The sequence below is a fragment of the Bos taurus genome, chromosome 19, assembly GCF_002263795.3.
Source record: "Bos taurus isolate L1 Dominette 01449 registration number 42190680 breed Hereford chromosome 19, ARS-UCD2.0, whole genome shotgun sequence".
Classification (NCBI taxonomy): domain Eukaryota; kingdom Metazoa; phylum Chordata; class Mammalia; order Artiodactyla; family Bovidae; genus Bos; species Bos taurus.
Window position 1 is genome coordinate 41325931 of NC_037346.1, and position 27724 is coordinate 41353654.

The 27724-nt window shown below is 41.8% G+C and overlaps 4 protein-coding genes across 4 annotated transcripts; all 4 read right to left on the minus strand.

The window, feature by feature from the left end:
• Nucleotides 1–49: 49 nt before the first annotated feature.
• LOC787051 (keratin-associated protein 4-7) lies at nt 50–616 on the minus strand. Its single transcript, XM_002695981.4, has one exon. The coding sequence runs from the start codon at nt 557–559 to the stop codon at nt 50–52; it is 510 nt and encodes a 169-aa protein (XP_002696027.1). The 5' UTR covers nt 560–616.
• A 4728-nt stretch (nt 617–5344) lies between these two features.
• LOC100141108 (keratin-associated protein 4-7) lies at nt 5345–6181 on the minus strand. Its single transcript, XM_005220787.5, has one exon. The coding sequence runs from the start codon at nt 6115–6117 to the stop codon at nt 5488–5490; it is 630 nt and encodes a 209-aa protein (XP_005220844.3). The 5' UTR covers nt 6118–6181; the 3' UTR covers nt 5345–5487.
• A 4911-nt stretch (nt 6182–11092) lies between these two features.
• On the minus strand, nt 11093–12161 carry LOC132343072 (keratin-associated protein 4-7-like). The gene has a single exon (XM_059878532.1). The coding sequence runs from the start codon at nt 12145–12147 to the stop codon at nt 11488–11490; it is 660 nt and encodes a 219-aa protein (XP_059734515.1). The 5' UTR covers nt 12148–12161; the 3' UTR covers nt 11093–11487.
• Nucleotides 12162–24800: 12639 nt separating this feature from the next.
• Nucleotides 24801–25898, minus strand: LOC132343073 (keratin-associated protein 4-9-like). The gene has a single exon (XM_059878533.1). The coding sequence runs from the start codon at nt 25896–25898 to the stop codon at nt 25269–25271; it is 630 nt and encodes a 209-aa protein (XP_059734516.1). The 3' UTR covers nt 24801–25268.
• Between the last annotated feature and the right edge of the window lie 1826 nt (nt 25899–27724).

Genomic DNA, 27724 nt, shown 5'->3' on the forward strand with positions numbered 1-27724 from the left:
GCAACTGTGGGGAGGGAGGAAATGAGGAAGCAGTATGTTCAAAGCAGATTCAGCAGCAAGAGGAGGGACAGCACACGGGGCGGGGGCAGGTGGAGATGACACAGGTGAGGCGATAGCAAGTGGTGTGGCAGGAGACCCGGCCACACACTGGGCGCAGGCAGCAGCTCGGGCGGCAGCAGCTGGAGCCACAGGAGCTGGAGCCACAGCATGAGGGGCGGCAGCAGCTGGAGATGTGGGAGCAGGTGGGCTGGCAGCACACAGGCTGGCAGCACTGGGGCCTGCAGCTGGAGATGCAGCATGTAGGCCTGCAGCAGCTGGAACCACAGCTGGAAACACAGCAGGAGGGGCGGTAGCAGCTAGAGATGCAGCAGGTGGGGCGAGGGCAGGTGGGCTGGCAGCAGACCGGGCGGCAGCAGCTGGACACACCACAGCTGGGGCGGCAGCAGGTGGTCCTGCAGCAGGTGGTCTGGCAGCAGCTGGGCTGGCAGCAGGTCTCCTGGCAGAGACTTTGGCCATAGCTCTGGTCAGAGCAGACGGAGCCGCAACAGGAGCTGACCATGGTGTCAGAGGGTGGAGGTCTGGGTGAGTTTCCAGGAAAGTGAGCTTCTTGAGTCTGAGAGTCTTCTCAGCCCACAGCCCCCTTTATATGCTGCAGAAGAGCTGCTATCATTATATCATTATTTCCTTTTATTGTTTACCCTCTTAGGAAAATTGATCATTTAATTACATAATTATGTGTTTCTTATTCAGTATTCGAAAATGGAGAAAATAATACCTTTCCTTTTCCTGGTAAGCGCCTGTGTGTCCAATTGAAAGCCCTGTCCTAGTTCTTCCGCTGTGGGTGTCATCTTTACTCCTGGTGGGTTCAGTGCTTACAAAGCATTAGTCATATGACTCCAACACTTATTTTTTGAGTGTGATCTTCTCTCCTATCACTGCTCTCTGAACTTCAGAGAGAAAAAGTTTCTTATATGGCTCATGTATATTTTTTTCTCAAAGGTGAGGGGAACAAGTGCTGGTGAGATTAAACACTGGAAATGAATTAGAAAACAAGCTGTTTGGAGGGAGGATGTCCCACAAATAATATGGATGAATGTGATCCTCTGTGGGCCTCTTGGATGGTCAGGAAGATAGACCATGAGGAAGTTAACGAATTCTGCCTCTGATTTCACTCCAGGTTCTCAAGCACTTAGCAGTACTCACAGCTTTTAAATAGAAGAAACACATTTTTGCTCTATGCCTCCCAAGTTAGGTAACCAGAATGGGATATTTTGGTTTATCTTTTAGTTGTCAGTCATGTACACAGGAGATTTCATTACAAAAGCATTCGTTATATATAAAAATGTTTGGAATTAATAAGGCTTCAACTGAGCGAAGACATTCTGTTGGGTAGTAAGAGAACTTGACATGTAACTCCTCATCTTCCTCCTGTAGATGCTTGAATGAGACACATGCCTAAGAAACAGTTTGGAAATAGGTAAAAGAAGGGCTTCCCTGATAGCTCAGCTGGGAAAGAATCCACCTGCAATGTGGGAGATCTGGGTTCGATCCCTAGGTTGGGAAGATCCCTGGGAGAAGGGAATGGCCACCCATTCCAGTATTTTGACCTGGAGAATTCCATGGACTGTATAGTCCATTGGGTCGCAACAAGCTAGACACAAATGTGCAAGTTTCATTTTCAAAAGAATGGCAGTTATTTTTTAAGTCTTATTTTTTAGATGGAGGATAATTCCTTTACAAGGTTGTGTAGCTTTCTGCAGTACAACAATGTGATTCAGCCTCAACTGTATATAATCCTTTCCCTCTGATCTGCCCTCCCACCCCAATCCTGTTTCACCCCTCTAGGTTGTCTTAGAGCACCAGACTGAGCTTCCTATGCTATTTTTAAATGAAAAACTAAAATCAACATATATAGTATGTGGATAAGTTTCATACATCTTCAATAAAAGGTGAGGAATAATGATATTTATCATTTGCAGAGTATTTACTGTGCATTATGCTAAATTTCAGAGGAGGCAATGGCACCCCACTCCAGTACTCTTGCCTGGAAAGATCCCATGGATGGAGAAGCCTGGTAGGCTGCAGTCCATGGGGTAGCGAAGAGTCGGACACAACTGAGCGACTTCCCTTTCACTTTTCACTTTCATACATTGGAGAAGGAAATGGCAACCCACTCCAGTGTTCTTGCCTGGAGAATCCCAGGGACAGGGGAGCCTGGTGGGCTGCCGTCTATGGGGTCGCACAGAGTCGGACAAGACTGAAGCAACTTAGCAGCAGCAGCAGCAGCAGCATGCTAAATTTACCAGGCATTGTGCTGAGTTCACTGAGCATTGTGATGAATATCTTTTATTTGTATTGAATCTTTAATGCAGCTATAATGTAGTATGTATTCTTACTACTTCTTTAAGCAATAGGCCAAAGAAGCATAGAAACATTAAGACGAAAAAAATATTCTGTAAGATTAAACAGAAGTTAAGCTGTTTTAAGACAGCTGAGGAAGAGGTGGAAAATAAAGCTTGCAAGCCTTTGCTGAAGCCATTTCATCTTCTTGGACTGTTTTATATTTGTGGTTATCTTTGCAAACTACTATTCCTCTCTCAAAACCCCGGGTTTCCCCTGAATGCTTCCTCCCAATGATTAACTACCCTGTTTAAATATAATTTGTCCCTGCACTGTGCTCTGAATTTTGCACTCTCTGCTGTCCCACAGTTACTTTCTGTCATTCCACTATTGCGATGCAGACACCCTGAAGGCACGAACTATAAAATTTAATTTTGTTACTGAGACGAGCACATTAGTGACAAATGTGTGTCGAGTGAATGAAGGCTTTGGGGTGACTTAAGGGTATGTCATGTTCCTTTAAAAAATATGTCTGTTTGCCTGGTCGAGAAAAGTGGGAGAAACATTCCAAACAAAGGGATCATGGTTACACTTGAGGAAAACCACCTTTGTTTATGTGAAAAGCAACATGTCACTTGATAAAACACATTTATGGAAGTTCAAACTTGATGCATAGAATGGAACTTACTTATAGGACACCATGGATACATGTGGTATAGTAACACAGAAACAGATATGATAGAAAGAAGGTGAACACAAGTGTTGACACTTCTCTGCACTTCCAGATATCACAATTTAGATCTCTTTTGTGAGAATTAACCACCATCACTGATTTAATATCAATCAGCTAAAAATATTTGCTGAACATCTATTGTTTTTATTTGAATTTCACCCAAAGTTGATATTGAGGCAAAGATGTGAGTGCAGGTAGTTCACTTTGCGGAGCGATTCTGGGAAGTACAGATGAGGAAGTGGAAACGAAGGCAGGAAAGAAAGAAAAACCTAAACGTCTGAGTTAATGATGCGGTTACCACTGTGGGCAACTGGGGAATGAATCTGGGGACATCCTGAGGCTGGGGCTCTTAGTTGCCGTGATTGTACATCAGGAAATCCCACAGAATCAACTGAATATTATTGTTAACAGTGAATTTGGCTGATATAGAAAACTGATGGATTTCCCATGCATTTAGCAAGATTTCTTCATAACATGTAGTGGAAAAAATGAATTCACAGATCTGTGCAATAAGTATAAAAAATATGTAGAGAAATCTGTGAAATAATATACTTATCTCGTATTGGAGGAATGTGTTCACATTTCCTGAAGGCCAAAAAATAATATTGAACAAACATCAGAACAAAAAAATGTACAGCTAAAGCTGGGTTAATGAATAAAGACATAAATGTCATACAAATGCATCCAATAAGAATGTATGTTTGTGAAAATAGGTTTTGAATGGGATTGGCAAAGACCAACAACAGGAAACTCACTTTTGAACACATTCTTTTATGTTATTTAAATTTTTTTAACTAAAGCTGATATTGGTGTATAAGTGACATAAAATCCTTAGAAAAGAATATGTGTACTTTAGATAAAGTTCACAATTCTCTCTACAGATTCAGTTCCATAAGTTTTCCAAGTTTATGTTTAAGCTCCAACTTATTATACACTAAAAAATGAAAACTACATTTCAGTCAGGCTATCCAGCTCTCAGATTAACTGTTGTGAATTACAAATTGCTTTTGGGAACTGTATGAGTTCCCTAGGAAGCAGACCCAGAGATGAAAAATAGCAAACAGGATGTTTATTGAGAAGTGTTCTTGGATTAGCACTTCTAGAAGGAAAGGGGGAGGGAAATGAGCAGAAGTGGACAGCTGGAGAAATCAAGCTGGGATAGAGTTTCAGTGGACATCTAAGCATGGCACTGGAAGGGTCCCTTCTTTGTCTTGGACCTAAACTCACAGTCACCAGCAATACCTAGGACTGTCACCAGGTCTGTTTCATGGTTTTATATCACCTGCCTGGCACTGAAGGTAGCCCCCCTATAAGGCAGAATAAACTGAATATTCTGAATAATTATAATAACACAAATCTACTGAAGCTCTGGCTACAAAAACAAAACAGAACTCTAGTGAATATGCAGGGGCTTCCATGGGGACTCAGAAGATAAAGAATCTGCCCGCAATGCAGGAGACCGGGGTTTGGTCCCTGGGGCAGAAATATCCACGGAGAACGGAATGGCAACCCACTCCAGTATTCTTGCCTGCAGAATTCCGTGGACAGAGCAAGCTGGTGGGCTACAATCTTTGGGGTCGCATAGAGTTGGACACAGCTGAGTGACTAACATTTTCACTGTGTGAGTGGATGAAGGACTCATTGCATGCGACCCTAAGTAGAAAATGCATAGACTTTTACTAAACTATCTATGTGATGCTTTTATAGGTGAAAAAACCCTGAAAGGTGGTGTTGTTAAAAATCATGAATTGTGTTCAATCTCCAAATCTTTTCTCCTGTAATTATGTTCATAGATGCCCTATCACTTCAATTTCACCCCTTTCCCCCATGAAGACTAGAAAATGATTAATTTATCTACTTTGTAGACATAACTAAGAAGTGATCAGTGTCTTTTGACCTCTCTTGAAGGTCAATTAATGTGTGTTGTTTGGAAGGTGCAGGCAAAATACAATTATTTGGATCAAAATATGAATCCTTACAAAAAAGAAAGAGAGTAACAATCAGATTCAATTCTCAGTACTGGTAGGAGGAGGTTTATTTTGGTTCATGGAAATAAGAAGACATAAGAAAGTCTTTAACAAAGAGTACTCAAAGAAATCTTTATTGGAATTCCATGTTAAATAAAAATCAGTGGCCCCAAAAGTGATGGAGACAAATTCCTTAAGTATGAAAAATAGATGTGCTGAAGAAAAAGGGAGGAGTGTTGGGAGATTGTAATTTCCTACGAGATTCCGAGTGATCTAATTTAGAAAGGAAGGGAGTTTGGACAGAAGTTAGAACGTGGGCTTGGTATGTCTGGTGTTTGCCAATGAAATTCAAGGGACCAGTTCTCTTGAACCCTCCACATTTTAAAAAGAAGCTCTGCAACTGTGGGGAGGGAGGAAATGAGGAAGCAGTATGTTCAAAGCAGAGATTCAGCAGCAAGAGGAGGGACAGCACACGGGGCGGGGGCAGGTGGAGATGACACAGGTGGGGCGATAGCAAGTGGTGTGGCAGGAGACCCGGCCACACACTGGGCGCAGGCAGCAGCTGGAGCCACAGCAAGAGGGGCGGCAGCAGCTGGAGATGTGGGAGCAGGTGGGCTGGCAGCACACAGACTGGCAGCACCGGGGCCTGCAGCAGCTGGAGATGCAGCAGGTAGGCCTGCAGCAGCTGGACCCACAGCTGGAACCACAGCAGGAGGGGCGGCAGCAGCTAGAGATGCAGCAGGCGGGGCGAGAGCAGGTGGGCTGGCAGCACACAGGCTGGCAGCACCGGGGCCTGCAGCAGCTGGAGATGCAGCAGGTAGGCCTGCAGGAGCTGGAACCACAGCTGGAAACACAGCAGGAGGGGCGGCAGCAGCTAGAAATGCAGCAAGTGGGGCGAGGGCAGGTGGGCTGGCAGCAGACCGGGCGGCAGCAGCTGGACACACCACAGCTGGGGCGGCAGCAGGTGGTCCTGCAGCAGGTGGTCTGGCAGCAGCTGGGCTGGCAGCAGGTCTCCTGGCAGAGACTTCGGCCACAGCTCTGGTCAGAGCAGACGGAGCCACAACAGGAGCTGACCATGGTGTCAGAGGGTGGAAGTTCTGGGTGAGTTTCCAGGAAAGTGAGCTTCTTGAGTCTGAGTCGCCTTGGCCCACAGCCCCCTTTATATCCTGCTGAAGAGCTGCTCTCATGACATCATTATTTCCTGGTTATTGTTTACCCTCTTAGGAAAATTGATCATTTGATTACATAATTTGTGTTTATCCTGCAGTATTCCAATTTGGAGAAAATAACAGTTTTCCTTTTTCTGATATGTTCTTGTGTGTCCGATTTAAAGATCTATCCCAATACTTCCTTAGTGGGTGTCAGTTGTGCTCCTGGTGTGTTCAATGTCTTAACAAAGCATTAGTCATGTGGCTCTGAAATTTTTTTTGAGTGTGATATTTTCTCATATCACTGCTGTCTGAACATCAGAGAGAAAAAGTTTCTTATATGGCTCATGTATATTTTATTGTCAAGGGTGAGGGGGAAATGTGCTGATAAGGTGAAGCACTGGAAAGGAAATAGAAAGAAAGATGTTTGTGGAGACTTGTCCTGCAAATAATAGGGATGATTGTGATACTCTGTAGGCATTTTGATGGTCAGGAAGATAGCTAGACCACAAGGAAGTTTCAAATTCTGTATCTGTTTGGGCTCTACTGTCAGAAGCACTTAGCTATAGTCACAGCTTTTAAGTAGAAGAAACACATTTTTACTGTGTCTCCCAGGCTAGGCAACATGAATGGGATGTTTTGATTTATCTTTAATTTGTTAGACTTGTACACAGGATATTTCATTACAAAAGCATTCATTATATATAAACATGCTTGGAATTATTAAGTCTTCAAAAATATGGATCCAAGACATTCTATTGGGTAGTAAGAGAACTTGACAGGTAACGCCTCATCTTTTTCCTGTAGATACTTGAATGAGTCACATGCATAAGAAACAGTTTGGCAATTGCTAAAAGAAGGGCTTCCCCGATAGCTCAGCTGGGAAAGAATCTGCCTACAATGTCACAGACCTGGGTTCGATCCCTGGCTTGGGAAGATCCCCTGAAGAAGGGAACAGCTACCCATTGCAGTATTCTGATGTAGAGAATTCCATGGACTGTACTGTCAATGGGGTTACAAAGAGCTGGACACGACTGAGTGACTTTCATTTTCAAAAGAATGACAGTTATTATTTTAAGTCTCTTTTTTAAATTGGAGGATAATTCTCTTACAAGTTTGTGTAGCTTTCTGCAGTACAACAATATGATTCAGCCATAAGTATATATATGTCCCCTCCCTCTGATCTGCCCTCCACCCCAATCACATCCCACCAATAGAATGACGTCTATTAGGTTGTCATAGAGCACCAGACTGAGCTTCCTGTGTTATTTTGACTAAAGAACTAAAATCAGCATATATAGTATGGGATATGTTCCATACATCTTCAATAAAATCTGAGGAATAATGATATTTATCATTCGTATTTACTATGCATTATGCTAAATTCACTAGGCATTATGCTGAGTTCACTAAGCATTGTGCTGAATATCTTATATTTGTTTTGAATCTTAATACAGCATATAACACAGTGCATATTCTTAATACTTCTTTAAGCAATAAGCCAAAGAAGCATAGAACTGTTGAGGGAAAAAAAAAGAAAACTTACATAAGATTAAACAGAAGTTAAGCTGTTTTAGGACAGCTGAGGAAGAGGTGGAAATAAAGCTCGCATGCCTTTGCTGAAGCTGTTTCATCTTCCTGGAATGTTTCATTTTTGTCATTATCTTTGCAAACTACTATTCCTCTATCAATACCCCAGGTTTCCCCTGAATGTTTCCTCTCAATGATTAACTACCCTGTTCAAATACAATTTGTCCCTGCATTGTGCTCTGAATTTTGCACTCTGCTGTACTACATTTACTTTCTGTCATTTCACTTCTGTGATGCAGACACCCTGAAGGCATGAACTAATAAAATTTAATTTTGTTACTGAGACAGAGCACATTAGTGACAAATGTTTGTCGAGTGAATGAAGGCTCTTGGATGACTTATGGATATGTAATGGTCCTTTAAAAATATGTCTGCTTGCCTGGTTGAGAAAAGTGGGAGAAACATTCCAAACAAAGGGATCATGGTTACACTTGAGGAATACCACATTTGTTTAAGTGGCAAGCAACGTGTCACCTGATAAAACACATTTGTGGAAGTTCAAATTTGATCCTTTGAGTGGAACTTACCTATAGGACACCATGGATACATATGCTGTATTAACACAGAAACAGGTACAATAGAAAGGAGGTGAGCACATATGTTGACACTGTTTCTCTTCTCTTCCAGACATCCCAATTTAGCCCTCTTTTGTGAGAAGTAACTATCATCACTGGTTTAATATCAATCAGCTAAAAATATTAGCTGAACATCTATTGTTGTTGTTTGAATTGCACCCAAAGCAGATACTGAGACAAAGATGTGAGTGCAGGTAGTTCACTTGGGGGTGGGGGGAATGCTGGGAAGTACACATGAGGAAGTGGGAGAGCAAGGCAGGAACGAAAGAAAACCCATAAGTCTGACTTAATAATGCGGTTACCACCTGGGTAACTGGGGAATGAATCTGGGGCATACCTGAGCCTGGGGACTATTCTCAGCCATGACGATATGTCTAGAAAATCCCAAGAATCACTTGAATATTATTGTTAACAGTGAAGTTGGCTGACCTAGAAAAGTGATAGATTTCTTATGCACTTAGCAAGATTTCTTCATAAAAACTGATAGGAAGCATGTATTTACAGTTCTCAACAATAAATATAAAAAATATGTAAGCAAATCTGTCAAATAATATACTTACCTGGTATTGGAGGGATGTATTAACATTGCCTGAAGGCCAAAAAATAATATTTGAATAAACATCAGAACAAAAAAATGTACAGCTAAAGCTGGATTTGTGAATAAAGACATAAATGTGATACAAATGTATTCAATAAGAATATATCTCTCTTTGTATAAACAGGTTTTCAATGGGATCGGCAAAGACTAATAATAGGAAACTCACTTCTGAACACATTCTTTTGTGTTATTTAAATTTTTAAATAAAGCAGATATTGATGTATAAGTGACATAAAATCCTTAGCAAAGAATAAATGTACTTTAGATAAAATTCACGGTTCTCTCTACATATTCATTTCCATAAGTTTTCTATGTTTATGTTTAAGCTCCTACTTATTATACACTAAAGATGAAAAATAAATTTCAGTCAATCTTTCCAGCTCTCAGATTAACTGTTGTGAGTTACAAATTGCTTTTCGAGACTGTTTGAGTTCCCTAAAAAGCAGACCCAAAGATAAAAATTAGCAAACAGGATGTTTATTTAGAAGTTTTTTGGGGATTAGCACTTCTAGAAGGGAAGGGACAGGAAGTGAGCAGAAGTGGCACTGGAAAGGTCCCCTTTTTGTCTTGAACATAAAATCACAGTCTCCAGGAATACCTAGGAACTGTCACCAAGCTGTTTCATTCATTTATGTCACCTCCCTGGCACTGAAGGTAGCCCCTCTAGAAGGCAGAATACACTGAATATTCTGAATAATAATAATAAACCAAATGTACTGAAACTCTGGCTCCTTGAATAAAGTAGAACTCCACTGTATATGTAGGGACTTCCATGGTGGCTCAGAACATAAAGAATCTGCCCGCGCAGTGCAGAAGACCTGGGTTTGATCCCTGGGGCAGAAAGATCCCCTGGAGAATGGAATGGCAATCCACTCCAGTATTACAACAGACTGGTTCCAAGTAGGAAAAGGAGTATGTCAAGGTTGTATATCATCACCTTGCTTATTTAACTTATGTGCAGAGTACATCGTGAGAAACGCTGGGCTGGATGAAGCACAAGCTGGAATCAAGATTGCCAGGAGAATATCAATAACCTCAGATATGCAGATGACACCATCAGAAAGTGAAGAAAGAACTAAAGAACCTCTTGATGAAAGTGAAAGTGGAGAACGAAAAAGTTGGCTTAAAACTCAGATGCCAGTCCAGGTTCAGTGCACGATACTGGATGCTTGGGGCTAGTCCACTGGGACGACCCAGAGGGATGGTATGGGGAGGGAGGAGGGAGGAGGGTTCAGCATGGGGAACACATGTATACCTGTGGTGGATTCATTTTGATATTTGGCAAAACTAATACAATTATGTAAAGTTTAAAAATAAAATAAAATTAAAAAAAAAACAACAATAACTCAACATTCAGAAAACTAAGATCATGGCATCTGGTCCCATCACTTCATGGCAAATAGATGGGGAAGCAGTGGAAACAGTGTCAGACTTTATTTGTTTGGGTTCCAAAATCACTGCAGATGGTGACTGCAGCCATGAAATTAAGACACTTACTCCTTGGAAGGAAAGTTATGATCAACCTAGACTGCATATTAAGAAGCAGAAAATTACTTTCTCAACAAAGTTCCATCTAGTCAAAGCTATGGTTTTACCAGTAGTCATGTATGGATGTGAGAGTTGGACTATAAAGAAAGCTGAGTGCTAAAGAATTGATGCTTTTGAACTGTGGTGTTGGAGAAGAGTCTCAAGAGTCCCTTGGACTGCAAGGAGATCCATGCAGTCCATCCTAAAGGAAATCAGTCCTGAAAATTCATAGGAAGAACTGATGTTGAAGTTGAAACTCCAATCCTTTGGCCATCTGATGCGAAAAACTGACTGACTCATTTCAAAAGACTCTGATGCTGGGAAAGATTGAGGGTGGGAGGAGAAGGGGACGACAGAGGATGAGATGGCTGGATGGCATCACCGACTCAATGAACATGAGTTTGGGTAAATTCCAGGAGTTGGTGATGGACAGGAAGGCCTGGCGTGCTGCAGTCCATGGTGTCACAAAGATGTGGACACGACTGAGAGACTTAACTGAACTGAATTGAACTGAAGGTTGATTAATTTGTGCTCTTTGGCAGGTGAAGGCAAAATACAATTACTTTGGATCAAAATGTAAATACTTAAAACAAAGAAAGAGAGTAACAATCAGATTCAATTTTCAGTGCCAGTAGGAGGACATTTATTTAGGTTCATGGAAATAAAAAGACATAAGAAAATCACCAAAAAATCTTCACTGGATTTCCATATCAGAGAGATAAATTCAGTGGCCTCACAAGTGATTTGACAAGTTCCTTAAGCATGAAAAATAGATGTGCTGAAGAAAAAGGGAGGAGTGTTGGGAGAATATAATTTCCTGGGAGATTCTGAGTGATTACATTTAGAAGTGGGGGAGTTTGGAGAGAAGTTAGAACGTGGGCTCAGTATGCCTGATGTTTGCTTATGAAATTCAAGAGACCAGTTCTCTTGAACCCTCCATATTTTAAAAAGAAGCTCTGCAACTGTGGGGAGGGAGGAAATGAGGAAGCAGTATGTTCAAAGCAGAGATTCAGCAGCAAGAGGAGGGACAGCACACGGGGCGGGGGCAGGTGGAGATGACACAGGTGGGGCGATAGCAAGTGGTGTGGCAGGAGACCCGGCCACACACTGGGCGCAGGCAGCAGCTGGAGCCACAGCAAGAGGGGCGGCAGCAGCTGGAGATGCGGGAGCAGGTGGGCTGGCAGCACACAGACTGGCAGCACCGGGGCCTGCAGCAGCTGGAGATGCAGCAGGTAGGCCTGCAGCAGCTGGAGATGCAGCAGGTAGGCCTGCAGCAGCTGGACCCACAGCTGGACCCACAGCAGGAGGGGCGGCAGCAGCTAGAGATGCAGCAGGTGGGGCGAGGGCAGGTGGGCTGGCAGCACACAGGCTGGCAGCACTGGGGCCTGCAGCAGCTGGAGATGCAGCAGGTAGGCCTGCAGCAGCTGGAACCACAGCTGGAAACACAGCAGGAGGGGCGGTAGCAGCTAGAGATGCAGCAGGTGGGGCGAGGGCAGGTGGGCTGGCAGCAGACCGGGCGGCAGCAGCTGGACACACCACAGCTGGGGCGGCAGCAGGTGGTCCTGCAGCAGGTGGTCTGGCAGCAGCTGGGCTGGCAGCAGGTCTCCTGGCAGAGACTTCGGCCACAGCTCTGGTCAGAGCAGACGGAGCCACAACAGGAGCTGACCATGGTGTCAGAGGGTGGAGGTTCTGTTGTTAATAGGAGAGTGAGGTTCTTGAGTCTGATCTTTCCTTGCCATCTGTCACTTTTATACCCTGCTGAGAACTACTTTGAGCATGTGCAGGATTATTGTTGTTATTTTTATCTCACTAGAAAATCAGTTCATTTTTAGCAAATTATATAATTGTGTTTATCTGGTAAATATTCCTACATTTAAAAATGGCACATTTCCTTTTCCTCTTGTATTCTGAGCTATCTAATTTGGTTAAAGCCAAGTGAATCAGCACCCATATTTCTTCCCTTATCTGATGTGTCCTTCAAGTAGACTCATTATAAGACATTGTTTTACTGGATTTCACAAGTTTTTATTTATGTATTTAACTCCAGGATAATATGCTGAGAGTGAGGACTAAATCTCCTCTGCTGTCAAAGAGGTTAAGAGCAATCATATGAAATGCTGGTGGGAAAATAGGATTAAAGACCCATCTTAGATTAGGAGAGAGAACCACTCATGTACAATGAAGAATACTCTGATTCCTTTGGACTACTGGATGTTCATTAAGGTGTTCAGTTCAGTTCAGTTGCACAGTCAGTCCAACTCTTTGCAACCACACAAATTGCAGCACGCCAGGCCTCCCTGTCCATCACCAGCTCCTGGAATTTACCCAAACTCATGTTCATCAAGTCGGTGATGCCAAGCAACCATCTCATCCTCTGTCATCCCCTTCTCCTGCCCCCAATCCCTCCCAGCATCAGGGTTCTTTTCAATGAGTCAACTCTTCACATGAGGTGGCCAAAATATGGGAGTTTCAGCTTTAGCATCAGTCCTTCCAATGAACACCCAGACCTGATCTCCTTTAGGATGGACTGGTTGGATCTCCTTGCAGTTCAAGGGACTCTCAAGAGTCTTCTCCAACACCACAGTTCAAAAGCATCAATTCGGCGCTCAGCTTTCTTTATAGTCCAACTCTCACATCCACATACGACTACTGGAAAAACCATAGCCTTGACTAGACGGACCTTTGTTGGCAAAGTAATGTCTCAGTTTTTTAAAAGATCCCAAAGGAAGTGCCTGTTTTCTTTATTGTGCTGTACTGGAGTGGGTTGCCCTGCCCTCCTACAGGGGATCTTCCTGGTCCAGGAATGAATCCATGTCTCTTACGTCTCCTGCACTGGCAGGCAGGTTCTTTACCACTGGCGCCACTTTCTTTATTAGTTCTATCTATAAAGTGTTTTCTTTATTGGATCTATTCAACTTGAAAGAGTTGTAGTGCAGTGATTCACTACTTCTAAATAGTAAAAACACCTTGGCATGATGGGTCCTTTTTAACATTATTAAATTATTATTGACATGTTCCTCAAAGATTACATATTATAAGTTTTTTTTTTAATCTATATTTTAGTATGTCAACATACGCAATGGGCTATGTATAACTGAGTATTATTGAAGTATATTTTTTTGTATTATGAGGTATTGTCTCTTAGCAAGATATATTTGAGATTTTTCCTTGATACAAATGAAAGATTAAGGGATTAAGGCTTAATTTATTTCCCACATACACTCGAATAAGACAAATAAGACACACACATGAGGTTTGCAGCTATTTAGAGTGTGATTACTAAACAAAATACCAATTATATATTTAAATTCATATACTTTTATGAAATATAACACTAATAGTTACTATTTTTGAGTGCCTACTACATGTTAGGAATTTTCTGAGTCTTCTATAATTGTTATCTTGTTTACACTTCACAAGGACTTTGTGAGGTAAACACAATTTTCTTAATTCTTCTGACATGAAGTAATATGGCTCAGATAGATTGAAGTCACACAGTAAGCAGGGAAGGTAGTTCTCCCATAGAACATTCAAAGAAGTTAAGAATATTATACTCCTAAGTCATTTTCTTTCTGTCTCTTTTGTGTAAATATGCTTTCTCCCTTGTCAACACAGCAAACTCTTGCTTGTACTTAAATGTCCAGCCAAGACACAAAATCATCTCTAATGTCTTTCTTGGTTTCTACCACATTCAAAATGAGTCCTTCCCTCCTTTTGTTTTAAGATATGCCTCTGATCTAGAGTATCACACTTGATTGTAGCTAGTTTGTATGTCTATTTCCAGTCCTTCTGTTTGCCCCTATGAGGTCAGGCACTGTCTTATTCAGTTTTATAGATATGATACCCAGCAATTGCCCTGAGTGAATGTTAGTTGAATGACCATGGGATTTATTGAAAACACAGGGCATTTACTTATCCTTTAACATGCTACAGATGATCTAGATGGATGGAGAAGAGCAGAGCAGACAATGGGGACATTATTGAATGAGGGCGTAGGTTGACTTATGATGAAGTAAATGACTTGTCTGGCTGGTAAGTGTAGAAGAATAGAAAAAAAAATAATGTTCACTGATAGAGTGAGAGAATTTAAAGATAATCTTCAATTTATACAAAGGAAAGTGGATATCATCATACAGTTGGGAGAAAGTTGTGAACCAATATCTCAGCTTTGTAAATATTACTTAGCTAGAGGTGGGTGGAGAGACAGGAAGTGGGAAGACAGGTGGTGGTTGCAGTCTAGGGGTGGGAGGTGAATGCCTTTCTGGGTTGGTTACAATGAGTGTGGTAAGGAAGATATTTATGCAATAGATGTTTCTAAGAGAGTCAACTAGTCACTTACAAGATGAGAATGGAAGCACTAGAAGATCTCATCATTAAAGAGGACTCTGTTTAATAGTTTTCAATTGTATACACATACATTTGGCAATTACGTTCTAATAGTGAAAAGACAATTAATTGTAATGAAAAAGAAATACAAAGGAATCCCCCATAAACAAAGTAAAAAAAAAAAGATGCATAATGAACTGATGAATTGAAAATAAAATTACTTGCAATGTATGGCAAAGACAAAGAGTTAATGGCTTTAATATATAAAGTGCTTATAAAATTAGATTCAGTTGGATAAAAGGCCTAAAATCTGATGGAAAATAAAATGCAACTGTTTTTTCAACATATAAAGATGCCCAAACTCACTCATAATAATAGGAATGAAATTATACAGGATACCACTTCTCACCTTGAGACTGTCAAAAATTCAAGATCTGACAACATTCTCTGATCATAGGACTATGGAAATAAGTTTGTTTATCATTTTCTTGTGATGATTTGATAATAATTAGCAGCATTATTCTTTGATTCAGCTATTCCAAGTCTATAAATTATCCAAAAAATACTCAGGAAAAAATATGAAAACATGCAAGATTATTCATAACAGTGCTATTTGTAAAAACAAAGCAACGATAAATCTGATGTCCTTCAATGTGGTACTGGTGAATAAACTATAGTTGCCGGGGTCCAGCCCCGGTGGATCCAGGGAATTCGAAGCGGGACGGCGTCGGCGAGGATCAGGAAACAATTGCTTAATTAAACGTTAATTAAGGATATAAAGAGTAATGGAATAAGGATAGCTCAGTGAGGAAATTCAGTGGAGAAAAGAGGCTGAAATAAGGATAGCTCAGTGAGGAAATTCAGTGGAGAAAAGAGGCTGAAATAAGGATAGCTCAGTGAGGAAATTCAGTGGAGAAAAGAGGCTGAATAATTCAGCCAGAAGGTAAGAGAAAGAACGACATGGTGAGACCAAGTTTCGGTGAACAAGGCCCGCACTTTATTTTCCAAAGTAGTTTTTATACCTTAAGTTATGCATAGAGGATAATGGGGGAAGGGGTAGAGTCATGCAGTAAGCCAGGCTTTCTTCCTGCAAACTTATCATACGCAAAAGCTTAGGTGATCTGCATCATCTTCTGGCCCGGAGGCCTGTTAACATTTTAAGACCCTTTCTTCAGAAAACTTATTTTTCTCTAAAGGTGATAAGTCAAGCGCCACCCTCCAAAAGCATTAGATAAAGTTGCATTCCTACAGAGCAAAGGTGTGATGGGCTATAACGAGAAAAAGAATTAACTCAAGGGTCCCAGGTTACAAACATTAAAGCTACTATTTACACCAATTATATTAATCAATACACTGCCAGGGACACAGCAGGTAAGGGATATGGAAACTTAGCAGCAAACATTGGCCCAAAAAGTGAAAATCCTTCACCAATACAATTTCTAATCAATCTTTTAACTGCTCAAAGGAATCTGTATTTAGACAGTTTAGAACATCTCACGCCTCTCACAGTTGGGAGGCTCTGAGCAATCACATGTGGCCAGAAAAACCTATTCAGGCAGGCTAGAGGATTTCCAAAGGAGTTTGTAGGTTGAAACACTGTCACACCCAGGAATTATTAACTGGAGCTGTAAGCTAACTCTTTTTTCAGAGAGGTAGTGGGGGACAGCCCCCTGTTAAGTCAGAGGTGTAGGTGAAAGCACAAAGCAGAAAGTAGGCAGACTCTGGTTTTGGGTGTAAATGCTCGAGAATTTCCAGGGGGACTCCTGAGGCTCGATCCCGCCTTTGCGTATGCCGAGGCTCCTTCCTCATGACCTTTGTCATGGGTGGAGCTCCTCACGCTGGCTCCCGGCAGTGATAGAATTCCAGTTGAGCTATTCCAGATCCTGAAAGATGATGCTGTGGAAAGTGCTGCACTCAATATGCAATATGCACTCAGTATGCAATATGCCGGCTCCCGGCATATAGTGTGTTCCCATTATGGAATAATATTAAGGTTGGTACAAAAGTAATTGCAGTTTTGCATTGTTGAAATTTTCTGTTTGATATTGGAATACATTCTTAAATACATGTGGTTATGTTATGCATCATTTTAATGCACATTTATCACTTAGATTTTTGCTAATGACATTACTTGCTGTTTGTTTTATATTTATTTTAGACTATAGAAATGATGTTAGACAAAAAATAAATTTAAGCGATATTTTTATTCGAATTTAAATGGGGTGTAAAGCAGCAGAGACACCTCACAACATCAACAATGCATTTGGCTCAGGAACTGCTAACAAACATACAGTGCAGTGGTGATTCAAGAAGTTCTGCAAAGGAGATGAGAGCCTTGGAGATGAGAGCCTTGAAGGTGAGGAACATGGTTGCCGGCCATCAGAAGTTGACAACGACCAACTGAGAGCAATCACTGAAGCTGATCCCCTTACAACTACACAAAAAATTGCCAAAGAACTCAACATTAACCATTCTACAGTCATTTGGCATTTGAAACAAATTGTAAAGATGAAAAAGCTCCTTGAGTGGGTACCTCATGAGCTGACTGAAAATCAAAAAAATCATTTTGTCTTCTCTTACTGTATACAACAACAATGAACCATTTTCAATCAGATTGTGACGTGTGATGAAAAACGGACTTTATATGACAACCACTGATGACCAGCTCAGCGGTTGGACTGAGAAGTCCCAATGCACTTCCCAAAGCAAAATTTGCAACCAAAAAAAGGTCATGGTCACTGTTTGGTGGTCTGCTGCCCAACTGATCCACTGCATTTTTCTAAATCCTGGCAAAACCATTACATCTGAGAAGTATACTCAGCAAATCAATAAGATACACTGAAAACTACAATGCTTGCAGCTGGTATTGATTAACAGAAAGGGCCCAATTCTCCAAGACAATTATTGACTGCAAGTCACACAACCAACACTCGAAAAACGGACAAATTGGGCTACGAAGTTTTGCCTCATCTGCCATATTCATCTGACGTCTAGCCAACCAACTACCACTTCAAGCATCTCAACAAGTTTTTGCAGGGAAAATGCTTCCACAACTTTCAGGAGGCAGAAAATGCTTTCCAAGAATTCAATGAACCCTGAAGCATGGATTTTTATGCTACGGGAATAAACAAACATTTCTCATTAGCAAAAATGAGTTGATTGTAATGGTTCCTGATAAAGATGTATTTGAGCGTAGTTATAATGATTTAAAATTCACAGAAACCGTAATTACTTTTGAACCAACCTGATATTCAGTGGTAAAAAGTGATGAGAATCTGTACATGCTACTATGAAGTGATGTCAAGGATATATTGCTAAGATATGGTCAAGCCAATGGATAAAATATCTGTAGTGTTCTACAATATCTCTAAAAAGCAAGAAAATAAATATAGAAAATATTTGCTTACATCATTTTATAAAATAATGGAAGAATAAAGAAAGAGAAAATAAGAAAGAGGGACTTACACTTCCAGCTAAGAGGGAGTGATGGGGATTGGCTTGGCAATCAAGAGAGCGCACTGGTGCCTTAGAGAGGGGAAACAACAAAGGTGGTCCTAGGACTGCCCCAGTTTATCTCTTGAAGAGAGTTTCTGGGATGCCGCTCCAAGAGGGAGAATCAGATAGAGCCTGGTAATTATGCTGACTTGAGATGGAGCTGGGATGAAGGAGGAAAGACAGCTAGAATTTGCAGGGCAGGATACTAGAGAGGAGAGAGCTGCATAGAGAACCCCAGAGATCCGCAGAAAGTCCACCTAGAGTGTTGAGCTAATTACCCATCAGTGCATGCATGCGAAGAAACTAGTCAAGGGCAGAGAACCCCACCCCTAGTCATCCCAGTAAAAGGCAGAGGGAGCAATCCTTAGAGCTGACACTGGGCCAGAAATAGTCCCATGTTTCCAATGGTTCAGAGTGAAGAGTCTCATAAATTAGGGTTATAATACTCTGAAAGGTGATTGACTCAAGAGTGGGGCAAATTTTTCTGGAGTAAAGCTGCTCTGGTACTATTTCACACAGCTTACAAGTAAGTCTTGAGAGGATCAAACTATTAAGTAACTTAATTTCATCCCAGAACAATCAATTAATTGGACTCTATCAAAATGAACGGAGAAGGCAATGGCAAGCCACTCCAGTACTCTTGCCTGGAAAATCCCATGGATGGAGGAGCCTGGTGGGCTGCATTCCATGGGGTTGCTATGAGTTGGTCTCGACTGAGCAACTTCACTTTCACTTTCATGCAGTGGAGAAGGAAATGGCAACCCACTCCAGTGTTCTTGCCTGGAGAATCCCAGGGACAGAGGAGCCTGGTGGGCTGCCGTCTATGGGGTCGCACAGAGTTGGACACGACTGAAGCAACTTAGCAGCAGCAGCAGCATCAAAATGAAATTTTTTTTTTCTCTTCAAAGGATACTGATTGGGCAATAAAAGGGTAAGCCGAATACTTGGAGAAAATACAGAACATAATCTAACAAATAATCTGTTTATAGAACATATAAAGAACTCGAACTCTTACCATTCAATAATAAGAAAATGAATAACCCTCTACCTCCAAATGAACAAAAGATTTGAAATTCACCAATGAAAATACACAGAAGGCAAGGAAACCCAGGAAAAGATGTACAACAACATTAACCATTAGGAAAATACAAGTTAAAATCACAATAACACTATACACACTCTGCATACAAAGTCTCTTCAGTCATGTTCAACTCTTTATAACCCTATGGACTGTAGCCCACCAGGTTTCTCTGTCCATGGAATTTTCCGGGCAAGAATACTGGAGTGGGTTGCCATGCCCTCCTCCAGGAGATCTTCACGACCCAGGCATTGAACCCTCTTCTTTTCTGTCTCCGGCACTGGCAGGTGGGCTCTTCACCACTAGTGCTATCTGGGAAGCCCACACACACCTACAATGGTTAAAATTAACAAGACTGATCTTAGCAAACATTGATGTTAATGTGAAGTTATTGAAGCTGTTGTACAACGAAGGGACATCAAATGGCACAATCACTTTGTGAAACAGTTTGACACTTTCTTAAAGAGTTAAAGATACACCTACCATATGACCTAACCCTTCCACTTCAAAGTATTTACCCAAGAGAAATTTAAAGTATAGATCTGTACAAAGACTTGTTCACAAACGTTCATGGTGACTTTATTTGTGATAGAAAAAATAATCCAGAAACAACCCAAGTGTCCATCAACAAGCGAGTGGATAAAAAAATGTTACAAGTCCTTATTTCTCAGCAATAAAAAGAAATGAACTAGTAATACAGACAACTACATGAATCTCAGTCTAATTGGGCTGAGTGAACAGCCAGGCAAGATAGAGTACAGAGTGAAGAATTTCATTTACATGAAATTCCAGAAAATGCAAATAAATTTATAGTGACCAGAATGGCAGTTGCCCATGGGCAGGGGATGGGAGAGAAGCACACCCACAAAAGAGGGTATGGGTGTGCTTTATCTTGATGGTAGTGTTGATTTCATGAGTATGCACATATAAAACAGCAAATTGTACATTTTAAGTATATGTAGGTTTTGTATGTCAATTGTATGTTAACAAGGCTGAAAAAAAGTAATGGCAGTATTACTCATAATTTTAAAAAATCTTGACCCAGAGGGATGGTATGGGGAGGGAGGTGAGAAGGGGGTTCAGGATGGGGAACATGTGTACACCTGTGGCGGATTCATGCTGATGTATGGCAAAACCAATACAATATTGTAAAGTAAAAAAAAAATAAAAATAAAAATACTTATGTTAAAAAAAAATCTTGACCATGAAGGGTGGAGGGAATAGGGTAGAGAAGACAAAGGATAAAAGCTAAATCTCATTGAATACATCCTGTTCTGTAGCTTTGACTTTGAACCTATGCAAATATTTTGCAAAATTATAAAAAACAAATTTTCAAAAATTTCTCAGAATTGTTAAAATAACAACAACAGCAACAAAGGAACATAACTATATATTGAGGTATAACTTCAGGGACAGGAACAGTTCAAAGATTGTTTTAAAAGCTAAAAAGCAATCTTAAGTTTATTTTCAGTAACAATTAAAAACATTGGTTTTAATGTTGGTGATATTATTCTGAACTGGTATGCAAACATTGAGGAATAAACAAAGTGAGTTATTACACTGGTGTCACTGAGGTATTTGGAGCACTGGTAGAAATGAGATTTGTAGGTAAAGGTATCTGAAGTTAAGTAAAAACCCCGTAGTTCTCAGTAGAAACTCATAACATGGTCTGCCTTTATATTTATGCCTTCTAGTTGTAAACACTGAAAAGGCTGATAGAAAATGCTTTAGGGGTAATGAGCATTCTCATATTTCAATTTATGGTCTCAAACAGTGTTTCCCTCTGAAAGAAATAGGACTCCTTGGAGAAAGGAGTGATTAAAAGTCTAGGGAAAGAAATATACAAATGAATTTGGAATATCTTGTTATATTAAAAAGCAAGGAAGTCCTTGAGGACTACCAGATTCATTCACAAAAACCCAAGGCCAATTGGAAGTTGCTTATTTGAACATCACTTGGCATGTGAGCTGGAATGGATTGATACACCGTCAAGTGTATTGAAATCCATAAGTCCATATTGGTGGGAATTTTAAAAAACTCTTTGGTTTCTTTTGAAGGAGGTACTCTGCTAAATAAAGAGAAAGACTCAAGCATTTATTTTGCCTTTTCTGCAGATACTATTCCTCAAGATAACCAAACACTGATGAGGGGAATTTTCTCTTTATGGAATTATTCTAGGTAATACATGGCAGAGGAATAATGGAACTGCAAAATGATGTTTTTGCTGTGGCTAATGAAGCAGGGGTTCTAGGCAATAATCACCCACAGCAGCTAATATCACAAAAAGAAAGACAACCAGACAATATGTGCTTCCTGATGGAAAAAGAACACCGCTAACTATGAAGCAGTCAGAGTCCTGCGTATCTTTTGGGAATATAGTCTCTCATTAGCAAGTTCAGCCATTTTCTGGACAAATTATGTTGTAGCAACTCTAGTCATACTGTTCATTGGGTTCTCAAGGCAAGAATACTGAAGTGGTTTGCCATTCCCTTCTCCAGTGGACCACATTCTGTCAGACCTCTCCTCCATGACCCGTCCATCTTGGGTGGCCCCACACGACATGGCTTAGTTTCATTGAGTTAGACAAGGCTGTGGTCCATGTGGTCAGATTCACCAGTTTTCTGTAATTGTGATTTCAGTTTGTCTGCCCTCTGTCTGCTTATTTAACTTATATGCAGAGTACATCATGAGAAATGCTGGGCTGGAAGAAGCACAAGCTGGAATCAAGATCCCCAGGAGAAATATCAATAACCTCAGATGTGCAGATGACACCACCTTTATGGCAGAAAGTGAAGAAGAACTAAAGAGCCTCTTGATGAAAGTGAAAGAGGAGAGTCAAAAAGTTGGCTTAAAGCTCAGCATTCAGAAAATGAAGATCATGGCATCCAGTCCCATCACTTTATGGTAAATAGATAGGGAAACAATGGAAACAGTGACAGACTTTAGTTTTGGGGCTCCAAAATCACTACAGATGGTGACTGCAGCCAGGAAATTAAATGACGCTTGCTTCTTGGAAGAAAAGTTATGACCAAACTAGACAGCATATTAAAAAGCAGAGACATTACTTTGCCAACTAAAGTCCATCTAGTCAAGGCTATGGTTTTTCCAGTACTACAGGAGATGCAACCAGTCCATCCTAAAGGAAATCAGTCCTGAATTTTCATTGGAAGGACTGATGCTGAAGTTGAAACTTCAATATTTGGCCACCTGATGTGAAGAACTGACTCATCTGAAAAGACCCTGGTGCTGGGGAGAGAAGGGGATGACAGAGGATGAGATGGTTGGATGGCATCACCAACTCGATGGACATGAGTTTGAGTAAGCTACGGAGTTGGTGATGGAAAGGGAAGACTGGCGTGCTGCAGTCCATGGGGTCGCAAAGAGTTGGGCGTGCCTGAGAGACTGAACTGAACTGAACTAGGCTTGATCCTTAGCTTGATCTACCCTCTAGCTGCAGGAGATGAGAGTCGATTTCTATGCTGCCAATGAAAGTTTCCTTTGGGCTTGAAAATCAATGCCAAAGAATGCTTAAACTACCGCACAAACTACCACACTCATCTCACACGCTAGTAAAGTAATGCTCAAAATTCTCCAAGCCAGGCTTCAGCAATACGTGAACCGTGAACTTCCTGATGTTCAAGCTGGTTTTAGAAAACGCAGAGGAACCAGAGATCAAATTGCCAACATCCGCTGGATCATGGAAAAAGCAAGAGAGTTCCAGAACAACGTCTATTTCTGCTTTATTGACTATGCCAAAGCCTTTGACTGTGTGGATCACAATAAGCTGTGGAAAATTCTGAAAGAGATGGGAATACTAGACCACCTGATCTGCCTCTTGAGAAATTTGTGTGCAGGTCAGGAAGCAACAGTTAGAACTGGACATGGAACAACAGACTGGTTCCAAATAGGAAAAGGAGTTCATCAAGGCTGTATATTGTCACCCTGTTTATTTAACTTATATGCAGAGTACATCATGAGGAACGCTGGACTGGAAGAAACACAAGCTGGAATCAAGATTGCCGGGAGAAATATCAATAACCTCAGATATGCAGATGACACCACCCTTATGGCAGAAAGTGAAGAGGAACTAAAAAGCATGTTGATGAAGGTGAAAGTGGAGAGTGAAAAAGTTGGCTTAAAGCTCAACATTCAGAAAACGAAGATCATGGCATCTGGTCGCATCGCTTCATGGGAAATAGATGGGGAAACAGTGGAAACAGTGTCAGACTTTATTTTTGGGGGCTCCAAAATCACTGCAGATGGTGATTGCAGCCATGAAATTAAAAGACGCTTACTCCTTGGAAGGAAAGTTATGACCAACCTAGATAGCATATTCAAAAGCAGAGACATTACTTTGCCAACAAAGGTCCATCTAGTCAAGGCTATGATTTTTCCAGTGGTCATGTATGGATGTGAGAGTTGGACTGTGAAGAAGGCTGAGCACCGAAGAATTGATGCTTTTGAACTGTGGTGTTGGAGAAGACTCTTGAGAGTCCCTTGGACTGCAAGGAGATCCAACCAGTCCATTCTGAAGGAGATCAGCCCTGGGATTTCTTTGGAAGGAATGATGCTAAAGCTGAAACTCCAGTACGAAGAGCTGACTCATTGGAAAAGACCCTGATGCTGGGAGGGATTGGGGGCAGGAGGAGAAGGGGACGACAGAGGATGAGATGGCTGGATGGCATCACCGACTCGATGGACATGAGTTTGAGTGAACTCCGGGAGTTGGTGATGGACAGGGAGGCCTGGCGTGCTGCAGTTCATGGGGTCGCAAAGAGTCGGACATGACTGAGTGACTGAACTGAACTGAACTGAACTGTGGCTCAGGTGGTAAAAAATCTGCCAGCAAAGCGGGAGACCAGGTTTCCGTCACTGGGTAAGAAGATCCCCTGGAGAAGGGAATGGCAACCCACTCCAGTATTCTTGCCTGGAGAATTCCATGGACTAATAGAAGGCAGGCAGGCTACAGTCCATGGGGTTGCACAGAGACAGACACGGCTTAGCGACTAACACTTTGACTTCAACTTTACTGAAACTTCTGGCTTTTACATCTGTCCTTTCTTTTAATTTCTAACATATCACCTTTAATCTTTCATTGTGTTTTCTCCCAGCTACAAACATTCAGTTCCATTATTCTTACAATTATTAACTGATTTCACAGGCAGACAGTATGAAAAAGAGGTCCCATAGAGCATTAATTATTTCCAGATTTTGCAGAAGGTATCATTTCTTTGATTTTTATTCATGAATTCCTGAGAATATCTATTTTGTCTAAGAACTAATGAGACCTGAGCTGTGACTAGGAAGCTTAACCTCTATTGTGAAATTAACAAAGCCATGTTATCTCTTCTACAAGTGTAGGTAAAATACAGTTGTCCAGAATGCATAAAAAATCTCAAAGAAGTGTATCATCACACTACATGTTTCATATAGGAAAGTGATAGTTTATTTTCGGCATAGAGTTACAACTTAGGAAAATTTGGGGAATAAAAATGATAAAGGAAAATTTTCACTGGAGCCATTAAGAGAGCAACTATAAAAATTCATAATGCAGAAATATTGAAATTGAATTTTAGCTGCTTGATGACTTGAAGGCCAAAAGTTAAGAAGGAGAATTTGAAGCGAATTGATGAACACAAGAGTTGGTATGTTACTAATACAAACAAATTCACACTTGGATAAAGGGGAGAGATCCAAACAAGTAGAATTTGGACTGACGCCAGAATGTGCTCACAGAGATAGTGGACCTGTGGTGGGCTCATTAAAATCATGAGACCCAAATCAGTTCAGCAACATCAACCCCAGCCCCTGTCCTAATGATCAGCACAAAAGAAGGGTCTGCATTAGTGGGGACAGAGGTAAACAGAGACAGTGGTCACAGGGTGGCGGGCTTAGCAGCAAGAAGAAGGACAGCACACGGGGCGGGGGCAGGTGGAGATGACACAGGTGGGGCGATAGCAAGTGGTGTGGCAGGAGACCCGGCCACACACTGGGCGCAGGCAGCAGCTGGAGCCACAGCAAGAGGGGCGGCAGCAGCTGGAGATGCGGGAGCAGGTGGGCTGGCAGCACACAGACTGGCAGCACCGGGGCCTGCAGCAGCTGGAGATGCAGCAGGTAGGCCTGCAGCAGCTGGAACCACAGCTGGACCCACAGCAGGAGGGGCGGTAGCAGCTAGAGATGCAGCAGGTGGGGCGAGGGCAGGTGGGCTGGCAGCACACAGGCTGGCAGCACTGGGGCCTGCAGCAGCTGGAGATGCAGCAGGTAGGCCTGCAGCAGCTGGAACCACAGCTGGAAACACAGCAGGAGGGGCGGTAGCAGCTAGAGATACAGCAGGTGGGGCGAGGGCAGATGGGCTGGCAGCAGACCGGGCGGCAGCAGCTGGACACACCACAGCTGGGGCGGCAGCAGGTGGTCCTGCAGCAGGTGGTCTGGCAGCAGCTGGGCGGGCAGCAGGTCTCCTGGCAGAGACTTCGGCCACAGCTCTGGTCAGAGCAGACGGAGCCACAACAGGAGCTGACCATGGTGTCAATGGAAGGAGTGGAGTTCCACGAGTGGGCTTGCAAGAGGGTGGCTTCTTGTTTTTGACTATTTCCTTACTCCTGTCTCTTTTTATACTCATGGTCTTACCATGAGCAATGCTTTTTCCTTGTTATTTTTCCTTCTGGATAATCAATTAACATTACTACTAAGTTCATAGTTGTGTTTATGAGGTTAATTATGCGAAAGCATCAATATCTAAGGCATCATTTCCTTTTTTCTATTGTTATGATTCACTGAATCTTGTTAAGCCGTGTGTAACCACTTTGTTTTTCTTCCTCTAATGTGTCTTCTAAGTTGGAAATATCATGTGATATTCTATTACTGAAATTTTATGTGTCACTTTTTTCCTTCTTTGTGTATAACTCCACGATACTACTTTGAGAATGGCCCTGTCTCTTTTCATGTCAAAGTGGAAATAATGCATGCTGCTGTCAGGCAGAGTGCTGATAAGGAAATAAGAGGAAAGACTCTTGTTGGGGTTTTGTGTATAGTGTGGGGAGACTGTGGTGGGGAGGTAGGCTTATTGACACACTTTTGTACAAGGAGAGAAGACTCGGTTGTGTTTCCTGGCTGATTAGAGAGTCAGGGGGTTACAAAAGACTTCCAGTCTCATTGTAATGACTACCCCAAGAGTTAGCTTTTAATTTTTCCTTTTCAGTGCTAAGAACTTTTCCCTATAGTGTGCTAAAAATGAGTGGGTTTGACCTATCTTCATAAACCAACATATGCAATGAATTCTGCATTATATAGAAGGTTTCATTTAAAGCATCTTTTTCTTGTACTCTTTTAAAAATTTGAATTCAAGTCATTCTGCTTAAAGAGGCTATAAATAGGCAAGCCTTGCTTTTTATCCTCCTGCTCAAGCTTAGTCGCTCAGTCATGTTCAACTCTTTGTGACCCTTCAGACTGTAGCCCTCCAGGCTCCTCTGTCCATAGGATTTTTCAGGAAAGAATACTGGAGTAGGTTGCCATTTTCTTCTCCATGCTCATTATCCTACAGACAGTCAAATATGTTAAAAGGCAAGATTTTGACAAGTACTCAAAACACCAAAGCATGAGTTTCCAAAACAAGCATTATGTGTTTAAAACAAGGATAAATTGGGAAATTGGGATTGTTGTATATACACTACTGTATATAGATAACTAACATAAAGAGAACCTACTGAATGGAAGGACTGATGCTGAAGCTGAAACTCCAGTACTTTAGCCACCTCATTCGAAGAGTTGACTCATTGGAAAAGACTCGGATGCTGGGAGGGATTGGGGGCAGGAGGAGAAGGGGACAACAGAGGATGAGATGGCTGGATGGCATCACTGACTCGATGGACGTGGGTCTGAGTGAACTCTGGGAGTTGGTGATGGACAGGGAGGCCTGGTGTGCTGCGATTCATGGGGTTGCAAAGAGTCGAGCACGACTCAGCAACTGAAAACTGAACTGAACTGAACTGAACTGAATAGGACAGGAAACTTTACTCAATACTCTGTAGTACCTGTAAGGAAACAGCATCTAAAAAAGAGTGGATATGCTTGTATGTGTGGGCTTCCCCGATAGCTCAGTTGGTAAAGAATCCACCTGCAATGCAGGAGACCCTGGTTCGATACCTGGGTCAGGAAGATTAGCTGGAGAAGAGACAGGCTACCCACTCCAGTATTCTTGGTCTTCCCTACTGGCTCAGCTGGTAAAGAAACCACCTGCAATGCAGGAGACATGGGTTCAATCCCTGGGTTGGGAAGATCCCCTGGTGAAGGGAATGGCTACCCACTCCTGTATTCTGGCCTGGGGAATTCCATGGACTGTATAGTCCAA

Bases quoted from the DNA above. Each gene is read 5' to 3' on its own strand.
- LOC787051 (XM_002695981.4), bottom strand. From the start codon at position 559: ATGGTCAGCTCCTGTTGCGGCTCCGTCTGCTCTGACCAGAGCTATGGC.
- LOC132343072 (XM_059878532.1), bottom strand. From the start codon at position 12,147: ATGGTCAGCTCCTGTTGTGGCTCCGTCTGCTCTGACCAGAGCTGTGGC.
- LOC132343073 (XM_059878533.1), bottom strand. From the start codon at position 25,898: ATGGTCAGCTCCTGTTGTGGCTCCGTCTGCTCTGACCAGAGCTGTGGC.
- LOC100141108 (XM_005220787.5), bottom strand. From the start codon at position 6,117: ATGGTCAGCTCCTGTTGTGGCTCCGTCTGCTCTGACCAGAGCTGTGGC.